General features: G+C 50.8%; 1 protein-coding gene across 1 annotated transcript in view; it reads right to left on the reverse strand.

Moving 5' to 3' along the window:
• Nucleotides 1–26522, reverse strand: part of Arhgap42 (Rho GTPase activating protein 42) — a 78742-nt gene that overhangs the window by 50364 nt on the left and 1856 nt on the right. Inside the window, exons 2-3 of the mRNA XM_013009535.1 lie at nt 25213–25308; nt 12405–12466 (exon numbers count right to left, since the gene is read on the reverse strand). Of these exons, the coding sequence (XP_012864989.1) occupies nt 12405–12466; nt 25213–25308 (158 nt within the window). The remainder of the gene's footprint in view (nt 1–12404; nt 12467–25212; nt 25309–26522) is intronic.

The following is a 26522-nucleotide window of genomic DNA, read 5'->3' on the forward strand; positions in this document are numbered from 1 at the left end:
TAACTCCAATTAACCAACATAAAGCCAGAAACAGAACTGTGGCTCAAGTGGTAAAATGTCGGCCTTAAGTAAAAAAGCTCAGGGACAACACCAAAGCTCTGCGTTCACACCCCTGTACACACACACGTACACACACACACACACACACACACACTCTGAATAGACATTTGCTATTACTAGGGCCAACAAAGGATGACCTTCAATTTATTTTAAAACTATTGGCATTGTAGACATCTTCTATGACTGAGTTGGATGAGGTTTTCATTGAATGTTAACTTCAGAGGAAGAAAACAGCTCCAGTTGTTTGTTTCGTTTATAGTGGAGGTCTACATAGTCGTTTGGAGATTTTTAAGCGCAATTGTGAACACGGGACGTCCCTCCGAGGTCCCCCCCCCAGGTGGGAGCTGCTGGGCCGCTCCTGGCCATGCCAGCAGGTCAGCTTGGGTCCCTCCAGCAGCCGGCAGCGACCGCCCCGGCCTGCCTTCCACTCGTGTGCCCACAGACCTGACTGCGCGGGTCTGCGTCGGGAAGCACCGCTGAGGCCCGGGGAGCGCGGGGCGTCTCCTCAGCCGCTCACAGTCTCTCCATCCTTCGCGGCTGCGTGGCTCAAGTCTGAGGGTCCTGGAGGCCGTGTAGGCTCCCGCATCTACGGGAAATGGTTCCTGGTATGGTTCCCGGGCTGGTCCCGCCAGCCAGGCCCCAGATGAGACCGTGCGGCTCTCCACGGAGGCCGCACACGCAGGCTCCCTGAGGAGATGAGGAGACCCCAGCAGAATGCAGGACAGGCGTTTGCCAAGTGTGACTGACGCTCCGCTCCGAAGGCAGGGCACACAGGTGCTCAGCCCGGCCACGAAGCTCCGCTGGTGAGCACAAGATTGAAAAAAAAAAACACCTACAGAGGGCGTCGCACAGAGGGGAGGAAGGCGCCCTCGTCTGCCCGCTTGTGAGGCGTGAGCAGCGGAGCCCTGGCCCCGCATCAGGACTCCAGACGGCACTGGCTCTGTGGCTGCTTCACGGTCCCTCTAACACACTCAGCAAGGGCATCTCTGACTTTTCTGAGCATCCGGGACACACAAAGGGGTGGGAGAAAAGGCAGGCAGGAAACAAGACTGAGTCAGCTACCACACACCAGCCCGGTGGCCGCTGGGACGTACGGACGCTGGAGTCAGCTTCTAAAACCATCCGAGAAGTGACATATCCCCAGCCCCGGGGCCACGGCCGCCTCCAGGCTCAGACCACCACATCCGGCCTCTGGCAATGGGGCCACTTCACAATACATAAACATAAAAGAATATGTTCTTTTTTCAAAAATAACTGCTTAAACCGGAGATGCGAAACACACACAGAGCAGGCGAGGGTGCGTGCCCACACAAGCCGTGTGTGTGAAGACTGCAGACACACAGCGAGAAACAGAAGCCGCCGTGTGGGAGAGGCTCCTTCCAACAGACTCCCGGAAGAGTTTGCATAAGCCAGGGAAGACTACACAAGCCCCAGCCCAGGGCTAGGAGACCTCTAGGGAAGACAAGACCCACAGATCTCTATGGACAGATCAGGTACTGAAGGAATGGTAAAAACAAAAACAAAAACAAAAACCCACAAAACATTTTCTGGTCCAATGAAAATTGTATTGTTTTTAATCCGGATAAGAGATATAAACAAAACACAAATGCTATTACATGTCAAGTTTTTCTAAACACTGAATGGAGACTTTTCCGCTGCCCTGATTTACTCTTCAACGGATATGCTCTCTTGTCATAGGTGATGTTATTAATGGAGTTCCGAGCAAGGCACACGAGACAGAACTACAACGTTAAACGAGCTGAGTCTGACTGCCGAAACCCGGGAGCTCACGAACAATCCGCTGAGAGCAAAGTGTCTGCCTGTTAATTAAAGGTACACATCTCAGTTTTCAGGTATTATTCATCCCCAATTTTATCAATAATGAAGGTGCTCAATATTTCCCCAACGGGGGCCAGAGATGAAGCTCGCTGGTAGCTTGTTTTTGCCTCGCACGCACAGGGCCCTCGGCTCAATTCCCAGCCCTGGGAAGGAGGTAGAGGAAGAGAGGGGATATGCAACTTCAAAAGGTCACTCAGCAAGCTTCTTGCAGAGACAAAACTCACGTGGCAGGGAGGGTTGGAGCCTGCACCCCAAGATCAGCGCTGTCAACCCTGAGACAGACGGCGGACGAGAGCCAGCTGGACTCACGGAAAGCTGTGTTCTGTTCTCTACCTTAGGATGCACGGGCAAAGGCTCGGCCACCGTGGTGCACACAGCCAGAGCCTGAGCGCCTGCCCGTGTCCAGCCCCCACAGGCAACTCCTACACAGCAGCGAGAGCCCGAACCTCTGACATGTCACTTTCTCTTAACCTTCCTTGTCATCCACCCACCCCCCTCTCGTGGGCAGCAGTTAGCCTAGTAGTAGACTGCGTGAAAAGCCAGGAGGGCAACCTTAAGGTCAGTACCCAGACCTTAGCTTGAAGTGCGCATCTAGGCCTAAACTTGGGATGGACCACTCAGTGAAGGAATGTACGGGAAGGAGTGGGCTTCCATTAGCTCCCGATCCCACACCAGCCTGGGAAATCTCTCACACACGAGCATCCCACAGCTTCACGTCAGCGCCCCCTCCTGCCCCCACCCCACTCTTCTACCCCACGCCCAGGCCTGCAGGAGGGGACACATAGGATGGCACCCAGACGCACAGCTGGTAGAAACACAAAAGCTGACTCCATGAAGCAGCAGACAGGCTCCGGGCCAAACGCGCCTTCTTGACTTGATTGAAAAACCTTTCGCTTTAGAACGCGTCTCCTCCGCCTGTCTGGACGGCAGCTCTTCTCGGGTTTCCCGGGCACAGACGCGGCCTCTGGGCGCAGGTGTGGCCGCCCAGGCCATTCCTCGCAGGCTGGTGACCCCGCGGAGGGTGACACGTGGCGTCTCTCAGAGGACGGGCGCTGCGCTCAGAATCACAGCCTGCGCGCGTGCCGGAGCTGAGCAGCTTGGGATCTGATTCGGTCAGTCAGCGAGATTCACGAGGGAAGGGTTAATAAAGCTGAGACCTTTCCAGTGAAAAGTTCTCTCAGACTTCTCCGAGTTACTGCTTTGGTTCAAGGACTCCCAGATCTCTCCAAAGAAAACATTCCCTCTAGTAATACTTGGAGCAAATTGGTGATTTGGACGTTTTCAACCAATTAAGACACTGGGGGGTTGAAGCCCTACCAGACACGGCCTCCGTAACACAAAACTGAACCACATGTGGTGTGGGTTTCTCAATCACACAAATGTGGCGGACGGAGGCCAAGCCAAGAAGAAAAGCCAGTGTCACCGTGATTTCTACACAGTTAACTAGTCAGCAAGGAGCGAAGCAAGTCCGCTTTTGGGGGGAGACGCCCGGGCAGTGGTCAGCACCCGGTCCACTCAGGAAAGCCACAGACAGCACGGTGCCTGGCGCTCGGGGTAAGTGCTCGCCAGGCTCTCAAGCAGAGCAGACCACGCCGAACCAAGCAAACGGTACCCCACACCCCAAAGGAGTGTCCCGTTCTCATTTGCCCCATCAAAAGCATTTCAGGATTCCCACATTTCATGTCTAAATTCCAGTCACAGAGTAATATCTGCTGGGTAGAAAAACGGAGTTCTGAGAAAGTAAATAAAGAGGAAGGGGAAGCGGAGGAAACCAGCCATGGCTAGACACCTGCCACCTGTCTGGGTGGCGGTTCCCCCACGGAGGTGACAGCCCCGCAACCACACCGCGGACGCAAGGACTTCAGGCCTCTCGCTTTTGCCCTAGCAACACATTTGGAATTGTTGTACCACAGGTTGCTCTATGTGCATAAATGTGTCTGTTCATTCTTAGGGCTTACTTTCCTTGCTGCTGAGACAAGTAGAGATTTCCCTCTTGGTAAGTAATTATTCTGTATAACTGTATAACTTTCTGCTCTGTTAAAAACAAAGGGTCAGCGTCAAACCGTGTGTGTTGCAGAGGGCGACCACAGAGGCCGCACGGGCGTCCGGAAGAGAAGCAAGACTCTCCACAGCTGGAAGCGCTTCCGATGAACCCCACGGTTCACAAACAGTGCAGAAATAACACACGCACCCAACCAAGGCCGAGGGCGTGAAGGATGAACAGTTCTCAGAAGGAAATGCAGTAGTAAGGTCCAACTCACTAATGTTTTCTACAAGAAAAGCAACAGAGTTGCAGAGGACAAACAGACATCTGTTCCAAGGAGTAGAGTGCCAGCCAGCACAGCAAGCTGGAGGCCTGAGTTCCAAACCTCAGCACTGGAAAAACAAAAATAAAACAAACAGAAACAAGTGCACCGTCAACGAGAACAGCAATCCCTTTACTCATGCCTGTTATACACACAGAACCCTCCCCAGGCACCCTCAGGACACCAAGACTGGACAGCACGCAGGCTGAGCTGATGCTGAGAACCTCCCGTCTGTCAGAAATACCGAAGTTGTTTTGAGGACAGACCCTAAAATGTGCAAACAACTGCAGAATCAACTAAGGCTATGCTTTCAACCAATTATGAATTACTTTCTGGAACTAAATTACTGAAAATACTTGTGTAGTAAGACATCCAATGTCAACTCCTAGAGCTACAGATACCAAAAAGCAAGAGTCCAGCCCGGCCTGCAGTCCTGTGGGGCGTGTCTCCTTTGGGGCATGTCTCCTGTGGGCAGATGGGGACACACCGCCACCAACATGCATGTTTTGCCACGGCCGCACATGTTTTGCTCTGACAGGTACCTGTCTCCATGGAAATAGTATAAGGACCCAGTAAGGAATCAGCAGAATGTAACTCCTGCTTGAGAAATGATTGAAATCCGGAGCCCTCACAAATGAGCCGTGCGTCCCAGAAGAAATGTGGTTTTAATTAAAGCAGAATGAGACAGAACGCATAGACATTCAAGATGTTTCAGCTGCCAGAGTAAAGGACTGCTTCGAACTGCACACGCTGCGAGAAAAGAGATACAGACACGCGGGGACAGAACACAGAGTGGGAGTGAGACCGGAGAGGAGGGGAATTAGTTAAGAGAAGGGACGATGGCCTGGGCCACGCCACTGCTGTTCTCTCCCGGTCTTGAGGCTCTGGGGGGGTTGGTGGAGGTGGGGCAGGGCTTGTCCAGGCATCCAGCAGTGTTTCTGTCCGTCTGTCTGTCTTACAGACAGAACAATGGTGACCGGCGGCCAGCCAGGCTCCTCTGCCTCTGGCAGCTCTCAGAACCGGACGGTCTGGAATCTCCGCTCCTGCCTGGAAGGCAGGGCCAGGGTATTTCGAAACCAGCTAACAAGGCAGCCAAGCTCCAGCCAACGTCGCTCTCCTCCTCCTGGCCATGCTTTCTTGGAGGTAAAGGTCCAGGCAGCCTCTCGGGGAGTTCCCCAGCCCCAGCACTGAGAATCTACCTACTCTTACATATCTCTGTCTCTCTCTCTCTTTGTCTCTGTCTCTCTGTCCCTGTCTTTCTCTTCCCAAGACTGGGCCTTGAACTCAGTATCTGACACCTTTGCTTATTGGCTGGAGCTCTACCACCTGGGCCATGCTGCCAACCTTCCACCTACTTTGCTTTTCTTTCTAAAAGTTATTTTTGATTGTTATTATTAAGGTGTTGTACAGAGGAGGGGCCATTTCATATGTCAGGTGATGAATACGTGTGTTTTATAGACAATGTCGCTCCAGTGGTCACAAGTCTGGTGACATCCACACCATCTCCCCACCTCCCTTTATCCTGACGAGCCGATCATCACAACCCAGCCAGGCCTCACTGCCAGGGGCTTGAAGTACAGAAACGGAGCAAAGACCTTAGACCTTTCCCCATGTCTTCCCAGAGAACAGAAAAGTGAAGCACTGGATACTAGAAGTCATCATAGTCATAATCATAAACCTAATTTTTTTAAGAAATGGGTAATCTCCTCAACTATAGCAAGTCCTCACATCTCTCTATTTTACTGTGTCCTTGAAATGCTAGTGTGTACTTTCCTTCTGCATGGGACCAATACTGAACAACTGATCATTACATTCCTATCAAGAGACTGAAGCTATGACCAGAAGTACATTACAAATGAGCAGAAGCCAGGCACCAGCCACTCACGCCTACAATCCTCGCTACTCTGGAGCCTGAGGAATTCTGAGGATCTCAGTTAGGACAAACAAGTCCTCAAGGTTTTGTTTCCAAAATTGCCAGCAAAAAGCTGTTAAGAGTTATGGCTTAAATGGTAGAGCACAAGCCAAGCAAGTGTATGGCCTTGCATTCAAACCACAAGCTATCTGCAGTCAAACTGTGTTCTCAACACCAACTGTTTGCAGGTAGAATGTGTGCACCTCGGTGCATATACATGTACGTCTACACCCATACGCAGCCGGGCATAGGATGCTAATGGAGCAAGACGGATTTAAAAAGACCAGAATGCACTCCGCAACATTAAAAGCCTGCCTTCACACACGCTGATCCGTCAGCCACGATAAACATCACTTAACGAGGTCTCTGTCCTTTAAAAACATCACTTGAGTGAGTTCAAAGTTTCTTTTAATCTTTTTAAAGCCTCTTAAAAATTTTCCAGGGAAAACTTTCAGTAACTTTCCAAATGACAGCCAAGCATTCTCAAGCAGCCCTGCACTGACGAGCGGGGCTCTTGGCTGACGGCTCCTGGAGACGGGTGGACGTGGGCAGGGCACCTGCAGCATCCGAGGCCCTCTGCGGAGAGCTGCCTCCTCCATGCTTGTGCTCACTGAGAGCTCACTAAGAGCTGTGTCTTCACTAAGAGAAGCTCTTGACAAAGAAGAGCAGTCACATTCTACCGAGGTAAACTTGGTGGCCCAGACTTCCTTCCTGCTTTTAGAACGTGTCCGTATTACTGACACCAAGACTCACGCTGTGCTCTAAGGATCTTTTACCAAAAATTAGAAAGTAGATGGAAACCTGAGCAATCACATAGACATTCCCCAAAACTAGTACAAATGGGAAAAGCCGGGGATGGGATTCCAAGCTGAACATGAGTATTCCAATGTCAAGGATCTCTATGGGGTGTGTACGGACCCCAAACCCATCTTCCACCCTGGGTCCTCCTCATCCTTCTGTACCTGGAAACAGAGGTGAAAAGTAAACAGGCACCGTGGTCAAGCCTGAGTTCGCCCACAGCTCTGACGTGAATGAGAGTGTATATCTAGGGTGTTTAACACAGTACCTGCTACACAAGAAACACAAAATGCATTTTACCATGCAACAATGTATTTGACTCTAAGACCGTTTTTTGCACAGATACTCTATCTGAATTCAAGTATGTATCTATATTCAACTAGTTCCAACTTGTTACACATAAGGAAACAAGGCTAGCTACTAAATAAATAAAATCAAGAAGCTGCCCTATCTTTTGAAAACTTAGATCAAGCAGAGGGACTAAGAATTATCCCGAATTAATGGTGAGCCGGGTTAACTCCAAGAGGTAACTAAGGGATACATTAGAAATACATTAGACCAGAAGTTCTGGACTTGACTGTTCCCGGGAAACCCACTACACGGCAGGCCTGGGGAAGAGGGTGGGGGGGCCTGCCAGGCAATGTCTGGAAGCCATGTCTGGTCTTAACCAGAGAGGAGAGGTCTACGTGTGGCATGTGGTGTGACACTGCTTCACACCCACGACTCACGACGCAGGTACACAGCCACAGGGCCGCTCACAATCCCTGCTCTCTGGAAGCTTAAATGGATGCTGCTTGGGGCCAGGCTCCACCCAGCCCGATTCACGCCTCCTGAGCAGCCTCTGAGGGGTGGCTGCTTGCCCCCCGCAGGGCTGTCTGTCCAGCGTCTGTCTTTCACTCATCACCACACACCTGGCCAGGCCACCGGCTCACCTCAGAGCGCTGCCACCACCCAGCTGCCCCATTTCCCACTCCCCATCCCATGTGTAAACTCTGGTCACATCGCTGTGGAAACACCAAGCTTGTCTCGTTTTTATAGCCTTCTTTTCCGAGGCTGGCAGTAAACGTTTGTCTGAAAAGAGCAAAAGGCACAGGAAATTACTGCCGCCAATTAAAATAATGAAGCTTCAAATGACTAAATTATCCGGGGTATAAACAGACGCTAGACAAGATTCTCTCCACGGTGAACATTATCAGCTGCATCATAGACAAACATGCCTATTTTTGGTGCCGGTCCTGGGGCTGGAACTCAGGGCCTGAACTTTTCTACTCAAGGTCAGCACTTTACCTCTCGAGCCACAGCTCCACATCTGGTGCCTGGGTGGTTAAGAGGCTTGCAGATCTTCCTGGCTGGCTTTGAACCCTGATTCTCAGATCTCAAGCTCCTTGAGGATGGCAGGTGTGAGCCATGGGTAACTGGCTTTAGCTTTATTTTTTCCCTGTCTTTTAAAATTAAACTCCCCATGCAGCTGTCAGAAGAAGTTGTGCAGGGTAAATACCTAATTCTTTACATTTACCTTTCAGAAAATAAAAGGTGTGCTTCCCAACCTTTAATGGCGAACAGGAGGACCTCATTTATGAAGACAGTAGCGTTGACCACATCCCCAACACTACTAAAAGCAAAAAGAGCAACAGCCCTGCCGAGGAAGTACAGATGCAATCATGGAGCGATTTCAATCGGACACACAGGTAAACCGGGCTGTGGAGCTGGCACAGACGGCGATGGCAGGTAACTAGCGATGGGCAGGGTTGGGGTGGAAGGCCAGGGGCTGAGTCCAGGGGCCAGCTACAGTGGCTCCTGAGAATATTCACAACCAATAGCAACAATAACCCTGCCCAAAGATTCGTGCTAAAGTAGCAAAACTGAAGAGGAAAGTGCACCACAAAATGTCATTTGACAAAGAGGAAAATGAGAAGCGTGTGAAAGTACTTTACCTCGACTGTCCTATTTCAAATGGATGGCTCTTTCCATTCTTTTTGGGGGAAAGGGGTTTGCTCAAATCCTTACCATCCACATAAACCACAAGAGGGGGGTAGGAAAGGATCTTGGAAAACAGGAGCATAGAACGTAGAAAGTTCCCATGAAACCACTTGTAAGTCTTTCAATCTGGCAATTTTCTAGATAACCACCAAATATCAGCCATTATGATGTCACTCTTCAGAAAAGAATTCATGAACTAAGGAGGGTACAACTGGCCAGCAACTGCACAGGCTGCCAGCAAAAAGTGGATAAATACACAGATAAATAAATAAGCAAAATAATCACGTATTTGAAAATTAACCTAAGAAACTTCAAAACTGTGATCATCTCTACAGCGGTTTTCGAGATATCAGTAAGGCCCCTGGAGTACTTATTCATGCGCCTTACATATTATTAACAATACAGATGATCTACTGATATTGATGCAGTTTTAGTTAAATAGAAATTTAATTTGGAACATTATAAATTACAGGAAGATTCTAGAGTTCAACTCCTGGGCTCCAATCCTTGCAGGGATTCTGGTATTGCTTTTATTTTTGAGTTTCCTCTTCTTCAAAATCAGTGCACAAGTAAACCTTATCTGAAATGCTTGGGACCAGAGGACTTTCAGATATCTGAGTTTCTGAGATTTTTCATAGACCTTATTAGTTAAGCAGACTGCAATCAAATTGCTCCAAAACCATTCACTTTTCGAATGTCATATCAGCAATAAAAAGAGAAAAAAAAGTGGATTTTACAGCATCTGGACTTGGGGTTAGTGACGCTCAGCCTGTATGAACTCATCTCCACTCATGAGAGCAGAACTTGCCCTCAGCCCACACCAGAAGCCCAGCGGAAGGTCAATGTGGAGATCTTTGAAGCACAGAGAGCAGATGGCTCGACTTTCATGCCCCATGGGGCTCTCCCTCACCTGTGACCTTTGCCCTGTGTGCACATCCAATACTGGCCCGCTCCACTCCTGACCCCGACGTCAGCCGAGGGGCCCGGCTCAGGAGTCACGCCAGCCCTCCCTACATGCTATTTCTGCCTCCACTTCTCTTCCATCAGCCAGTCACAGAGACCAGGTCCCTCGAACCCAGAATGTCTTCTGACAACTATTTACTCAGATCTGACCCTCCGGCTGCACACCGCGCACACACAGCCCAGTGTCGGACATTACCACAAAAGTCCAAGAGTGCATGGAAGTGCTCTTTCTTCCCTTAATGTAATTATGATGACTAACTCGCAGGGCTGTTATCTCTGGCCTTGGATCTCCTCCAGAGTCTGCCTCTGTTTGTTTTAAACTATTGCCACCCCTCCTGCTTCTTTCTTCCATTCTCCACCTGCCCCCTCAGTCCCTTCATTGTTCCCCACTTTCTACTGGGTTTTCATGGTTCCTCTCTTCCTCTTCTCCCAGCTCAGAAGCAGCATTTTCCCCCAGGCTGCAAAGTCTCCCCTGTACCACTGGACCACGGCCTATGACCGCCCTACTGTATGCATCTATTAAAGTATAACCCATGCCAGTTGGTTTATTGCTCTCCTTAGATGTTTGTGCAGGGTCTGAATCAGAGCCTCGCCCTTCCAGAGCTGTACCTCCTCCCCCCACCCATCACCGCATCCACACTTCCCACCTTCATCTTCACACCTCCCAACTCCTCTCTCCACTTCTGTCACCTACCCCTCTGAGGCCATGAGCACATGCATTCACACATAGGACACACACATGCACGCACATACTACACACATGCACACACATGCAGATACAACACATGCAGATGCATGCACATGCAGCACAATGCAGATACATACATGCACACCCATGTGCACATAGACAATGCACACATGCTTGCACGTACACACATGCATACACAATATGCGTGACACATGCATTCATGTGTGTGCATGCAATACAATACACATGCATGTGCGTGTACACAATGCACACATGCATGCACACACAGGCACACACGTGCACATGCACACACATGCGTGAACATGCATGCATGCTTGCCCTCCCCAGGTCCCCCTGCAGAAGCTGGGTTTTCACTGTGTCATTCATACAGCTAAAGTGTGGATGAGGCACAAAGCTCTTGAAACAGCATCTCACCAGGCTTCAAGTCCCAAGTCAAAGTCATGCTCACAGCAAAGCTCTCTGACCACAGAGTAGCGCTCCTGGACGGCGTGTGTGCCCCAGCGTGAGGTGGCAGGGTGCTAGCTCTGATGGGAGACCCGTGAAGGGCTGTTGCTTCCCGAATGCCACGTCCTCCCTCGCTTCCCCCTCCCCCCATTGACCCCCCCCTGTTTCCCCTCCCGAATGCCACGTCCTCCCTCGCTTCTCCCTCCCCCCACAGACCCCCCCCTCTGCTGCTTCCCTAATGCCACGCCCTCCCTCCCTTCCCCCTCCCCCCACCCACCCCACCCCCTCTCCTTCCTCACCTCAAGCCTCCAGCAATTCTGCCTCACAGATGTGGCTGCTCTGCCCTCCTTCTACAAACCTCCTGGCGGCCATCCGAGGCCCTGCACTTGTTCCTGCCTGGGGGCCGTCCGCACTGGCGTGCCGGCCACACTGCCCACCGCGCCACCCTTCCGCAGCTCTGGTGACACCCGAGGGGCTCACCGTCACCGAGGCAGCTACTCCAACTGCATTCCCCCAGCCGCTGGGCAGAACGGCAGCAAAGCACGCCACTTCCTGTCCACGCGCGCCTTCTGTGTATGGCGCGTGTGATACACAACCCCAACTGGAGCCTGAAGCCAACAGCACCCAAAATGCCGCATCAACACAGCGGCGTCCTTACACATGAGCGTGGATTCCCACATGCCACATGCACGCCATGCGTGCTTTGCAACGTACATGCTTTGGGCTTTGCATTAATAAATGCTTTGCAACATAAATGCATTAGGGTTTGCATGACAGCTTTCCCCATATTACAGCTGAGAACAGTGGACCACAGACAGGGACTGTACAGAAAGAAATCTGAATACATTGAGTCCAATTTTTTTTAAACAGATAAATGTGTTTACCAAGAATTGTGCTCTCATGCAAGTTAACCTAGAAAGTTCTAGAAAGTTCTCTTCATTCTTCCCAGGAAGAAAGTTCTCCCAGCTCTCATGAGCCAACTCACGGCACTTTTCCATGAAACTCTTCTGCTAATAAGTACCAGAGTCAGTTCCTCCTACAAACTGCCTTTCATGCTTGAAATACACCAATATTTTTAATACTATAGCTGTTATAAGATAATCCAGGCATGCTGGCTCAGTTAGAAATGGTTTCTAATGGGCCATTTTCTTCAATAGTTTCAATTCCCAGAACAATTGAATGGCAAGAGGTTCTCTGTATCTGCTGAACAAATGAAGTTAAGTCATATAGTGTACCCTGTTAATAATATTTACAAATGAACAATTCCACAAGCATATGTAGCATTTAGTAAAGGTATCACATCATGAGGTCTTATCTTGCTATCTGACATCTTATCTTTCTTATAATATGCCCAAATGAAACAATATTATAACAAAATAAAGACCAAACTTACCAGTCTTCTCCTCTCTTCTTCTACAGCAATAAGTAGCCTTGCAAATTCTTTGAGTGACTGAGCTATGTAAAAACAAAAAAGAAAAAAGAGCATTGGTCTTCCTTCATTTCTAATTACACAAGAGCAAGCACGGAAGCGGAGCTTGCTAGGCCTCGTACACTTTAAATTCTGTGGTTTTGTCTGTGTAACCATTACATTATTGAAAATAAGATCCTAATGACTAACATCTACTACAACAGAGGCTGATAAACACGCTAAGAGATGAATGCTTCTGTGTGTTTGCAAATTAAAAGTTGAGCAGGTGTCTTCCTCGAAGACGCGAGGGGAAGTATCTGTATTTAATGTATACAACACACACACACTAGGATCTGCGTCACTTCTAAGCAGTGACCTATGAAGAAGAAGCAATTTCAATGCTATAGGAAGCGATGCATCCAGTACTACCTAGCCGCAGTTGCTATTGAGAGAGCGCATGCCCAGTGTGAGAGGCACAGGGTCAGAGCCCTGATCCCGGAGGTACCACTGACGCACGTGGCATCTGAGATCCTCCTTCCCATGTGGACGGGCGGTGAGAGGACCTGCCGTGGGTACACAGACTCACACAGCCCGTTCTGAACTAAGGTCCAAAGTATTTCTTTAGAAAACTGCCTGTACTGCCCCTAACTTTCTTCTGTAGAACTGGCATTAGAACTCAGGGCCGTGCGCTAGCTAGGCAGGTGCTTTCCCCCTCAGCCACAGCCCTTCCTGTGCTGGTTACTTCTAAGGCAAACAACAACACAATCATAATAAACTAAGTGCTGAGCTGTAACTATTTAATAGGCATAAAGTCACTATGGCCAAACATTGAAAGTTAACTTCATCAAAACTGTCTCTAGTGAGGGGTGTATCTGAAGGATGCGGAGGACAACAGAGTGAAATCAAGATCTAGAGACGGCATGGCACTGTCTCAGCAAAACAGAGGAAATGACGGCGTTCAAGTTCACAGTGGTCTGATGAAAAGGTAGTGGAACGGGCGGGCCGGGCAGAGGTTTGGCTGTCAGCTGTTTTCAATTTCACTTGAAATCTTTTCTCCTCCGTTTTTCATCTAGATACTATTTATGAGCTCAATAAGATAGTAGTTGTTTATAGTGGAAATGTCTGAAAAGAAAAACTCTAACATACAAAAGCAGTTCAATGTCCGCTTCTTCACCATTAAAACTGAGTTCAATTTCACAATCAAATTTTTCCCTCTTTTCTTTTCCAAGGGAAAGGATATCCTTTAAAAATAAAAAAAGAAGCCGGGCGCTGGTGGCTCACGCCTGTAATCCTAGCTACTCAAGAGGCTGAGATCTGAGGATCGCGGTTCAAAGACAACCCGGGCAGGAAAGTCCGTGAAACTCTCATCTCCAATAAACCACTAGAAAACTGGAAGTGGTGCTGTGGCTCAAGCGGTAGAGCGCTCTCGCCTTGAGCTGAAGAGTGCAGGGACAGCGCCCAAGCCCAGAATTCAAGCCCCATGACCGACAAAAAAAATAAAATAAAATAAAAAATAAAAAAGGAGCTAGGATAGTTCCTTTTAACCGTTACAGTTTCATTTCCACGAGAAGTTGGTCCAAATAGGGATATCTGATTTGTCCTATAAAAAATATAAAGAGCCAGGAACACTAAAAATTCATCTCATGACTTCACAGCCAACAAAGTTCTTAATTTCATATCCAAAGTTTCCCCCGCTTTTATATAAATGATCCAAAAGGAATTAATTAATAGTTACTAATTAACAATTAATACTAGGCACTGCACAACAGAAAGGAAGAAATAACACATGATTGAGCGAGCAGAGGACTCAGGGTATCACCATGTAAACGGGGCCTGGGCGTGTCCAGTCACTGCTGGGCCTGTGGCATTCTACAATTCTCATAAGACCTGCTCTCAGGCAGACCAATCTGTCCAGTGTGCCCAGCAGTGTACCTCAAGATAGGAGAGTCACCCCTCACCCCTGGCAGCAGGTGTGGTACACAGGGTCCACAAATGCTTGAGAAAACAGGAGGTCATCATGAACGGGGGAGAGGGAAACTCAAAGCATTCCTACAAAATAATAGTACTAGAAACGTGAGGCATATCCATTCATATATTGAGCCTGAGCAATCAGACAAGAAATAAAACAGATACAAACAGGACATGTGAAGCTGTTACCCTTTCTACATACTTAGAAAACCCTAAAGACTCTCCTGACTCTCAGAACAAACAAAGCCAACAAGTATCAGGGTGCAAAATCAACATGCAAGATGCATTTCCCAGTGGAGCTTAGTGGTGGGGCGCAGATCTAGCTTGTGCAAGGTCCCCCCCAAAAAAAACAAAAAAAATCAGCTTTCTTATAAAACACTGGGGAAATTGAAGAAGAACCCAGAAGATGGAAAGACACACTGTGTTCGTGGAGAGGAAGAACGCAAAAATGACCACACTACTTGAAGCAATTTAATCATTTCAATGTAACTCCCATTATACATTCTTCCCAGCAGGAGGAGAAAAAAAAACCCTGAAATTCCTATGAAAGAACGAAACACCCCAAATGACCAAATACTGCTGAGCAAAAAGCACCACGGAAGGTATCACAACATCTGATCTGAAATTATGCTACGGAGCCAGGGTAACACAAACAAGCATAAAGACCAACTGAATGGAACAGAGTTCTGAGAAAGAAACCCACCTAGCTACAGCCATCGAATTCTTGATGTGTGCCAAAAACAAAGGTTGGAGCAAAGGCAGCCTCTTCAACAAGGAAAGGTGCTGGGAAAAGTGGATCTTTATGAGATGGAAGCCAGACTCTTCCATGTCACCTGGTACACAAATCGGCTCCGAATGGATCAAACACCTGAACATGGGGCCTGGAGCTCTGGAACTGCTCGAAAGAGGTGGGAATGCCTTCAAGACACCGCCACAGGCAATGATTTCCAGAGTAGGAAATACAAGCAAAAAGTGACCTATAGGATTAAATCAAATCAAAAGTTTTCTGCACAGCAAAGGGCCGTCATCAGAGGGAAAGGACAATTGCACTTGGCTTTGGCAGGCAGCTGTTTGACAGAGGACTAAAACCCACCATTTATAAAGAACTCTAAACTGCAACAACAACAGAGCCACCGGGTTAGTAAATGGGAACATTCTCCAAACCAGCCCCGCCCACCAAGGACTGTGTGACAAGATGCTGGCGGCTGCGCTGTCCGAGAAACAGAAACCAGACTCTCACCCCAGCCAAGATGACCATGGCAAAAGAGGACAACAGAAACCAGTGAGGACCCTCACCCCTCCCCCATGCGGGGGCTGAAGTCAGCACAGCCACCGGAGACCAGGATCGAGGCTCCTCAAAGGGCTCAAAACACCAGTGCCAAGTGTGATCTTTCACTGCATGGAAACTAGAAGCACTTTTTAGTGCTTATCTCTGACTTACTTACATTTGCCTAACAATCACCTTACCACCGGTTTTTCTTTAAGAGTCCAGATTCACATCTCATATGGACCTCCATTACAGATTTGACCAACTGACATTTTGTGGTAGGAATTTGATTTAGTGAAGAGCTGTATTACAAAAACAACACTTGATACACACAAGGTTTCCAATAGATAAATGCTGAGTGAGATAATGAGCTAAACAATACTTTGCTCCTGCCACTGATGCACTCTACAAGGAGAAACAAACCAACTCTCACTCCAGGACGCATGAAACAGTAGGAAAACGATGGCCAGCTACCTTGGGAACTCCCCTTAGAGACGGGAATTCCCGCCACCTGAACGAACTTTCCTTGCTAACTAACTACCCCACCCTTCCTGTCCACCTGCAGCCTGTGATTACTGGAGAGCAATCAAAACAGCTTCACCTACAAATTCCAACTTTCCAACAAATTATCGAGGTCACAAACACTGCGATAGGTTTCCTTTTGTTCTCCACCACATAATATTGGGGGGAAAACACTTCTGGAACAAAAGAATTCTATTGTTCATGTGCATTTCTGGCAAGTCCTGGGAGGCTAAACTTCAGCACACAGGAACGAAGGTTGAATCACACCCTAGACAGTGATGAAAAATGATGACATTTTCTGCAGTTGCCAAGAACATAAATCCTCCAACATTCCTGAACCAGCTAGAGTATCTATTTCCTAACTTAATCTTCTGAGCAGGCTCGAATCCACCTTACTGCTTCTGACTGGAAAATCGGTTTAGTGTGTGAAGGTAAGAATGAGAAGCAGCAGCGTACCCTGTCCGTCCTGACTTAACTCCATGCTTTAACTCCAGAATATCTTATTCATTCAAATAAGCAAATCGCTCGTGACTTTCAGCTCTGCCACGGTGGAGACATGGGAATCTATCGAAGTTTATGAAAGCCAGGTTAAACCTTTGCAATCATGTTTCAGGAGCTCAGCTGGTGCCCGGGAGCAATCTCCCCTCTACCTGGAAGAGGACCGGAGGCTCCACCAGGCCCCTCCCCAGCTTCCTTCTGAGCTAGCTTTTCCCACACGATAGGACCAGAGTCCACGCCAGCCACACAAGCTGGTGAGGGGCCTGGGGAGGTGCGCGGGGCCTGCCCTCCACCCAGCGGCACTGGAGACGCGCAGACACAGCCAGCATGGTCAGGGCTTTGTGGGGGTCAGGTACAAGCAGCTCAGGTCTGGAACTTGCACGGGGAGCACTTCGATGCGAGCACCGAAGCACAGCGAGGTAGCATGGAGCACGCAGAAGAGGACAGAAAGCCTCCACTGCAGTGATTTGACCCCCCGCAGGCAAAGCACTATCCGCTCGGTGACACCTGCGCAGTAACGGCCACCAGATGGACAGGTGTGCCAGTGGCGGGCCCCCGATTCCCACCCAACACGGTGCTCGGGGCACGGCCGCCCAAACGTCTGGCTGCTCACCTCCCCAGTGCTCTGGTTGTGACTTTCTGAGAGCCGGAGCATGAGCTAGGACCTCACCCCTCCACGTACGGCTCCACTCCCCAAGCCAGAAAAGGGCTTCCTCAGCCAGCAATGGCCCAGGAGGAAGGAGGCAGCCACAGAGGAAGACAGACAGACAGCCAGGGGGAAAGGAGGGTAGACAGCAGGTTCTGGACAGCAGGAGAGGAGCCCACTGCTCACTCCAGTCTGCTCTCTTCTAGACTGTCACTGCCCGCAGCAGTGCCCGCGGCTCCATGCGGGAAGGGAAGGCAGCTTCCTGTCCTCACAGGTGAGCCCGCACAGGGGCCAAGGCCTGACAGCGCTCTTTCACCCTCCCCCATACCTGGCCTCCCCCCGCCACGGTCCAGCAGAGCCTCAGCACCCACCTCCCGGCCAGCCTCTCCTTTCCACGGCCTCTGCTCCCCTCACACACCCACCAGCCCGCTCGGCCTGCGACCCAACCCCTGCGCTCTGCTCCCGGCTCCAGCCATGCAACCCTGCGCTCTGCTCCAGCCATGCAACCCTGCGCTCTGCTCTCATCTCCAGCCATGCAACCCTGCGCTCTGCTCCAGCCATGCAACCCTGCGCTCTGCTCCCAGCTCCAGCCATGCAACCCTGCGCTCTGCTCCAGCCATGCAACCCTGCGCTCTGCTCCCGGCTCCAGCCATGCAACTCTGCGCTCTGCTCCCAGCTCCAGCCATGCAACCCCTGCACTCTGCTCCCAGCTCCAGCCATGCAACCCTGCGCTCGGCTCCAGCCATGCAACCCTGCGCTCTGCTCCCAGCTCCAGCCATGCAACCCCTGCACTCTGCTCCCAGCTCCAGCCATGCAACCCTGCGCTCTGCTCCAGCCATGCAACCCTGCGCTCTGCTCCCGGCTCCAGCCATGCAACTCTGCGCTCTGCTCCCAGCTCCAGCCATGCAACCCCTGCACTCTGCTCCCAGCTCCAGCCATGCAACCCTGCGCTCGGCTCCAGCCATGCAACCCTGCGCTCTGCTCCCAGCTCCAGCCATGCAACCCCTGTGCTCTGCTCCCGGCTCCAGCCATGCAACCCTGCGCTCTGCTCCCAGCTCCAGCCATGCAACCCCTGTGCTCTGCTCCCGGCTCCAGCCATGCAACCCTGCGCTCTGCTCCCAGCTCCAGCCATGCAACCCTGCGCTCTGCTCCAGCCATGCAACCCCTGTGCTCTGCTCACGGCTCCAGCCATGCAACCCCTGCACTTTGCACTCAGCTCCAGCCATGCAACTCCTGCGCTCTGCTCCCGGCTGCAGCCATGCAACTCCTGCGCTCTGCTCCCGGCTGCAGCCATGCAACCCCTGTGCTTTGCACTCTGCTCCAGCCATGCAACCCCTGCGCTCAGCTCCAGCCATGCAACCCCTGCGCTCAGCTCCAGCCATGCAACCCCTGCTCCCGGCTCCAGCCATGCAACCCCTGCGCTCTGCTCCAGCCATGCAACCCCTGCACTTTGCACTCAGCTCCAGCCATGCAACCCTGGGCTCTGCTCCAGCCATGCAACCCCTGCACTTTGCGCTCAGCGCTCCTCTTCTCCAACTCTGGTTTTCTCCCCAGCGTATTTCCCACAGCAGCTATCGGGAAAGAATGTTCTTCTTTCTCAAGAGCCCAACCCCAAATTCCCCTTCCTCTCCCAGATGTCCTGGCCAATCCCTTCTCTGTGAGAAGTTCAAGGCTCTGTGATCAACATGACCTTGACCACCCCAAAAAGCTAACAACTCCCCGCTGAGCTTCTGAACTCACCTCTTCTGCCCCACCCCTGCAATCTCGCCCTTCTCCATGCTTCTCTCCTCCCTCCCTCCTTTCCTTCCATCTGTGTGTGTGTCTCTGTCCATCTTCACCCCTCTCTCTCTCTCTCTCTCTCCATCTCCACTTCTTACTCCTCTCAAAGCTCCTCCTTGTTTCCCTTGGTCTACAAGTTGATAGGAGGTTTCTCCAGCATTCAGGAAGATCAGGAAGGCACAGGGCAGAAGGAAGCTTATTTGACCCCAGCCCAGGCCCACTGTTCAGTTTTGAATGCTCGTACTACTCGAGGAGAGTTCCCCCTCCTCCCCCCTCCTCTCCCTCCTGCCCCCCTCTTCCCCCCTCCTCCCCACTGCAGGCTGCAGCTCCTCACTGTTGTGTGAACGCCAGGAAGGGACACCCACGCTGGCTGAGGCCATCCTTCCCAACTCACATTCCCTGGATGGGTGAGGCGGCATGCACCCCCCCCCCCCGCTGCCCGCGGCAAGGGCCCAGACCTCTCTGAGGGTCTTACTGCAAGACGCAACCCTTTCTAATGGTCATTCCATCCGTTTGTCCTTCCTGCGCCTGCCTCTCCCGGCTGCATCCCACCTCACCACGGGCCTGCTGCAGCACCTCCTCTCTCCGGGAGCTCGGCGGGAGCCCAGCCCCCGCTCTGGCTTCGCCCCCTCCCGGCATTTCTGTCCCGCTGGACCGACACTACTCAGCGGGATCTCAGCGTACAGTGATTACCTCGTGATGCTATTTTTTAACCCTTCCTGTTCTGTAAGCCTCATGAGGGTAAAAAAGTTGATTCTCTGTATACAGAGGATGCATTACTGCTAGAGATTTCAAAGTCCAGGCCGGTGTAAGCCATACCCTGTGTATCATTTTAATTATGAGGCTGGCCGATTAGCACACCACCTACACCGGGCCCTGAAAACCATCTCTTATTCCAAGGCTGTGAGTGGAGAGAAATGACCAGGTTTCTGGCCTCCGAGGCTCCACTGGCAAAACCCTGTGATCCAAAGCTCGCACATCTGGAAGAGACAAAGGCCCCGCCCTGCCCATGGGGCCGCTACAGAAACCACCACGGTCTCAAGTAGCTCTCCACACAGAACACCGGCTCCCGAGGCCCCAGCCCGGGGGTCCCCTAAGTTCACATCTAGGCTAGGGCCAGCAATCAAACTGCTAAGACCCCACAGCCAATTCTGATGGTCTGGCAACTTCTGACCTCCAGCATAAAATAAAATGCACGCTTCGTGTGGGGAATTAAAGGGCAAACTCCACGAAGCGGCTGGTAGTGAGATCTGTAAGGATCGTGTCTCCAGGCACTTTGGGGGCATGAAGCTCCAACTTCAATGGTGGAAAACAGTGCCCGGCCCTGCGACGTTGGCTTGGGTCTCAAGATTCAAACATGACTCCAAAGAGCTCCTCTCTCCTCTCCCCTCCACCATCCCAAACCATGACCCGGTAACTGTCCGGAATTACTCCAAATTAAGGTTTGGCTTCTGCTGGGGGACGTGTTCATATAATCTGATGCAACTCTAAAGGACCACATTTGCCTTTGGGGGTGTGGATTCAATGTACTCTTTTCCAGCCTCTCTCTCTACTTTCTGCCTCAGCTCTAGATCTTTTCTTCAGTGCTTATACAATTGCCTTTGCTTTTTGCCAGTGAGCTTGATTCATTTTGGAGAGTCCTGACTCTAACTCTCTTCTTTCAGACCCAAACTCCTGGCATGTTGCCTTTTGGTGAAAATGTTTTGTGTCCAAAGTCAAACTACAATTTTTATTATTTCATTCACATTTAGAAAAGCACCGTCTTGCTGATAAAGAATGTGTTCATAAAGGTCATCTGACTTACTCCAAAATGGCAAAGACATCCAGCCCGGAATTCATCAACAAATTCGGGTTCAGGATGCACCTGCTGAGTGTGACTTCAACCAAACATCTTCAGGGTCTCTTGAGAACCTTCCAGTAAACTCACTATCTTCAGAAGCTGTTCTTGGCACTAAGAGCATGGTTGACTATGGAGAACACCAGCTGGGCAGCGCCGTGGCCCGGCTCAGACTCTAACCGCCCACAAAAAAAAAAATTATTGTCAAAGCTGAGGGAACTCACCTCACACCCAAAAGGAGGAATAAACCCCACAAAGCAAAATAGGAAAACACCAAGTTTAAAAAAAAATGAGGCTGTGAAGGCTGCCCTTTGAGAAATCACATATTGCTGGGAGCAGTGGCTCCTACCTATGATCCTAGCTACTCAGGAGGCTGAGATCTGAGGATCGAGGTTCAGCCCAGGCAGAAAAGCGCCGTGAGACTCTTATCTCTGATGAACCACCAGAAAACTGGAAGTGGTGCTCTGGCTCAAAGTGGTAGAGTGCTAGCCCTGAGCAAAAAGAGCTCAGGGATAGCTCCCAGGCCTTGAGTTCAAGCCCCTCGACTGACCAAAAAAAGAAAGGAAAAAGTAACTCTAGTCCTCCGATCATGGTGCCACGCTGTGTGCTGCCTCATCTCCCGAAGGCATCGGGTCACCGCCTCTTCTCTCTCCCTAGACGGGCAACGCCTCCCCCTTCTGCTCATCTAACCCCTCTCGACATGGCTGGAAGACGGCTTCCTTGGAGGGCTCTATCCTGGACGTCCACCCACCCAGCGGGGCCTGGTGTGTCTTCATGTCTTGAAGACGTTTCCTGCCTGTCTGCTGACACTCACTGTTACAGTGGCCTCTGCTCCAAACATAAACACAAATGAGCTCAACCGTGGCTGGGCTTCGGCCCTGGCGAGAGCCGAGCCAGTGAGTCAGTGAGCGAGGCAGACGGGGGGTGGGGGGGGTGGGGAGGGAGCCACGGAGCAGGTTTCCGACTCTAATCCTTTTGTGTTGGCACACTGCTCCCACAGAAGGAGAATGACTCTCCCACCACAAATCTTCAACAAGATGAGGCTGATGGCCACGCTCCTCCACGCTTACTATGCGGGCAAGCCGGCGGTTCAGACCACCCAGCCCTCCACCCCATGTGTCCACACAGGCACCGGAGTATCGGCTTCGGAACTGGGAAATGACAGGTTTTGCACACAATGAGGATCAGGCCAATGTTAGTGGACTCCAAGTTACTGCACTGCGATCTGCTACACTCATTTCGCTATCTAATTTTGGCTTTTGGGGGGAGGGGGAGTACTGTTGAGGGTCTGGTAAGTTACTAGTCATGGGCAAACGCGTTCCCTCCTGTTACCCATTTTAAACTCAGACCTGATCAAGCCACCTCACCCCAAAAGGTGGGCAGTGTTACCACCTCAGTTTACAATCCACATACTCACAGGGCAAAGGCTTGATGACCCTGTAAGCCATGGGCCAAGCCCCTTTTGTGACTGTTGCTTGGTCTGAGAGAGGGTCTCAGCCTGGCCTCAAACTTGAGATCCTCCTGCCTCAACCTCCTGAATAGCTACACTTACAGGCATGCGCTACCACACTCAACTGAGTCTTTTTAAACAAGACGCTAAAGTTCTACTGATATCGTTTGAAAGGATTTGCTTCTATAGGGTTCAATAGGCTTTTCAGAGAGGCTGTTCACACAATGAACGTTTACTAGGCCTGGCTACAGCTAAAGGTCCAAAGCACTGGGCAGGAAGACTTTCTGACTCAATGAACAGGGAGCACACTGGAGGAGACAGACAGAGCCCACAGTGGAAAAAGACAGAACTTCTTATTGCACACCTGTGTGGGGGTGGGGGTGGGGAGCGGCAGGGGACTCATGTACAATCAGCAAGCTGAAAGACAACTTTTTCTTAGGCTTGTGACTTGACAAGTTTTTGTATTACTGTTTTTCACAAAAGCCTGAAATTTTTTAAAAAAGATAATAAGACTTTTGAGTCTCAAATTAAAACAAATAATGTTTCTTAACAGTACAAATGATATGATGAAAGCATCTTTCCACAGGTGATCCAGAATATACAACCTTCCCAGCTGTTGCTTCACTGTGGTCTCTGTGTGGGTACACAAATAAGAGTGGTTTTAAGACACAGAAGACAATAATTCAGTTGTCTAACCTGGAGCTCTTACAGGGTAGAATATGCATCCTCTGAATAGTTCAAAAGAAAAAGTTGTTTGTGTGATCAACTCGGGCACTTGGAAATGTTCCGGAGAACAGAGGGCTTCTGGGAGGGCTGTGAGTGGCTGGTGGGAGTGAGGGGTTCTGGGAGACCAGTGGGATTTCTGGTTTGGCCAATGAGCAGCGACCTGCTCCTTGTGCTGAATAAAAGGTCTCAGGTGTCAGCTGCGAGATTCTCGTCTCTGCTGCCCAACTCTATCCCCCCAAGAAACCACCCAGAGGAGTTTGGTGGCCACCAGCTCCTCTGGCATCACGATATTGAGAGACATGCAGAAGAGCCGTCTGCAGGCGTGAGCACACAAGGCGCAGAGGGAGCCCAGGTCTCCCCCCCTCCTTCTTATTTGTCATTCAGAGCACAGGACGGAACGTGCTTCCACAGAACCGTGGGTCTAGGCAGTGTCGGTGCGGCGCACACGGCCGAAGGGTTGCGCATGCCCCCTGGGGGCGGGAACGAGCCTCAGCAACGGCCCACGGCCGGGCTGCGGTGTGGTTCTGCATGCTGCCACCTCTGGACGAGGTCACAGGGCCACACCCCGCGTCAGGCACCGGCAATCAAACAGCACATATTTGTGGTGGGTAAAGCAACACTGGCTCAGAAAGACACAATGGAGTCCTTGTGACCTGAGCCGTCATCCTCCACATGCAACAGGAAGAACCACAGCACAGAGCCTCCTGGCCGGTCCGAGCCGACTCAGCCACGATCGTGTGGCTCCGGTGTGCGCGCGCATTATCCCCCACACGGCACTGATATCTGAAGGCAGCTGGCTGCGGGGCTGGTGAGCACCAGCTTCCCTACCTGCCCCGGGACGCGGCGCACGCAGGGCCGCAGGCCTGGCGGGTGGTATTACAAAGCGTGTTCTGATCTGAACTGGCGAATCCGCCGTCTCACTGCTCCCCCGGCCCGGATCCACCGCCCGGCTGACAAGGGGCCGTGTGTGTTGCCTACTTTCTACCACAAGAGTGGGGTATTTCAGCATGTCAAAGGAACGGGGTCCCCACCTCAAATATTGGCCAGCACACAGACGCTCTGTCAGGGCTTCCGGTGTGAGTGCAGAGCTGCCGCCTGCACGCAAGCGCCAGGGGCCCGCCCAGGCTCCCTCGGGCATGGAAGGAGGGACCCCGCTCGCACGGATGGCTCAGCTTGGCCAACCATGTCTGAATTTATTGCTAATCTAAGACGCCCTCCTTGTCCTTTGCTCTAACTGCTGACCTGGCCCGACAGCCTGCCTCACGGGTGTATCCGCAGCATCCTCTTTAACTCTTCTGCTTTAATTCTTTATCTTTTGCTCTAAACTGGAGCCAAAAGGGCTGGGGGTATGGCTCAGCAGTGGAGGACCTGTCTAGCAAGCGTGAGGCCCTGGAGATACCCAACAGCACCAAAGAGAAAAGGTAGAGGAGAGAATGCTGTAAGAATCTGATCTCTAATCAGGAAAGACTCAGATATAGAAACTCCAGAGAGCACGTGGCTCAATCTCTTCCTTTTAGGGGAAAGGGAGCCTTGTAATTCAGAAGGGCAATGCTTCCCCAGGGTCATCTCAATGGCATCTCCTCATCCCCAGTCCTGGGACCCCCAGACAGGACCACAGGCTGATGGAATCTGACTCCTCTATCAACAAACCCATGAGTCCAAAAGAAACCAGCACTCAGTTAAGAAAAGAAAAAAATAAGGTAACCGTTACAAGCTCTCTCAAGCACATTTCATAGCAGACATCGAGTTGGTATGTCTGAATGAATGATGCTGGTATGTCTGAATGAATGATGCTGGTATGTCTGAATGAATGATGCTGGTATGTCTGAATGAATGATGCAGACACTGTCTGCACCTTCCCAGGGGCATGACCTGAGTTACAGAACAATTACGTCCTTTCCTTAAAGAGTAAAAAGAAAAAATATCACAGCTTCGAGAGGCTTCTCACAGAAATCCCAAATCGACCTTGCAGTTTTACTAAAGCTAGCGAACACTTCAAACGTGCGTCCTGGAGGTGTGAGTGGTCTGACTTCAAGGCAGTGAGGATCACAGGCTGGGCTTGTATGATTAGGAGCAGGGCAGGGCTGGGGGGGCACTCACCAATGCTAATCTCATCGTCCGTTTCTGCATCACCAATACACTCAAACTGGAAGTCCTGGAGGGACTGGGAAAACTTCTGCACTGCCATCGAGAGATCTACGATAAAAAGAGAAACCCATGAGAAGCAGAGCCTGGGCCGCCCAGGGCTGTCCACGCCGGCGTCGTGGCCGGCCCCAGCGCCACATCCACCCGCATTGCTCTTCATTTCCTCTTTATGAGGGGTATCATGCCCTAAAGGGTTCCGTATGATACCTTCACACACACACACGATGTACCTGTGGTGTCTTCACACACACACCTATGGTGTACCCGTGGTATCTTCACACACCTATGATGTACCTGTGATATCTTCACACGCCTGTGATGTACCCTGATCAAATTCGCCTTTGCTACTGCTCCTTTTTTTCCCTTACCTTCATTGTTAACCAGTTTTAAAGGATTTCATTGTTCTCTTTCCATGAATACATATAAAACACTTTGGTCCTATTATAAATAATATGGCCCTGCTTTTAAAAGACCTTAAAGATGCCACCAAAATAAACTTTAGGGCTGACAAACACTCGTACAATAGGAACCCAACGAACAAAGATCTTCACCTTTTCACGCACCAATAACAAACAGGATGAAGATGAACTCAGGATAGCAACCCAGTCGCCGTAGCCTCAAACAAGCATGTAGGGGTAAACTCAGCTGTGCAGAAGGAAGACCTCCACAGCGAAAGCTTAGAATTGTGAAGCGGAAACTGGAGAACGCAAAGGCAGATGCTGAGCACACAGCTGTGCACCGACAGCCGGCTGAAGACGGGACACACGTAATCCTGTCTGCAGGGACTCTCCTCCCAACCTCAGCAGGGAAAGCGGAACACCAAGATACGCACTGCGCAGCTGCAGGGGTCCAAGCAAGCCGAGGCCAAGACATGAACCTGTTTCAAAAATTACTGGAGCACGAAGGACTAGCAGTACGGCTCAAGTGGTAGAGCACCTGCCTACTACATAAAGGGTCCAGAGTTCAACATCCTCCCTCTGCCAAAAGACATTCAATGCAATCCTCCTCAAAACCACCAGCAACTCTGACAGTCCAGCAAGTTTAAACACAACCTGAAGAGTCTACTACAATTACTTCCAAAACGGAATCGGCCTGGCCCACAAGGCCTGGCTTTGTGTTGCTGATGTCTTGGGATATACCTTTAAGTCAGTAAGCCCAGGAGCCGGGAGGCTGAGGCTAGCCCGGGCTACACAGCGAGACCCTCTGAGGCTAGCCCGGGCTACACAGCGAGACCCTCTGAGGCTAGCCCGGGCTACACAGCGAGA

This window comes from Dipodomys ordii, unplaced genomic scaffold, assembly GCF_000151885.1.
Source record: "Dipodomys ordii isolate 6190 unplaced genomic scaffold, Dord_2.0 Scaffold10, whole genome shotgun sequence".
Lineage (NCBI taxonomy): Eukaryota > Metazoa > Chordata > Mammalia > Rodentia > Heteromyidae > Dipodomys > Dipodomys ordii.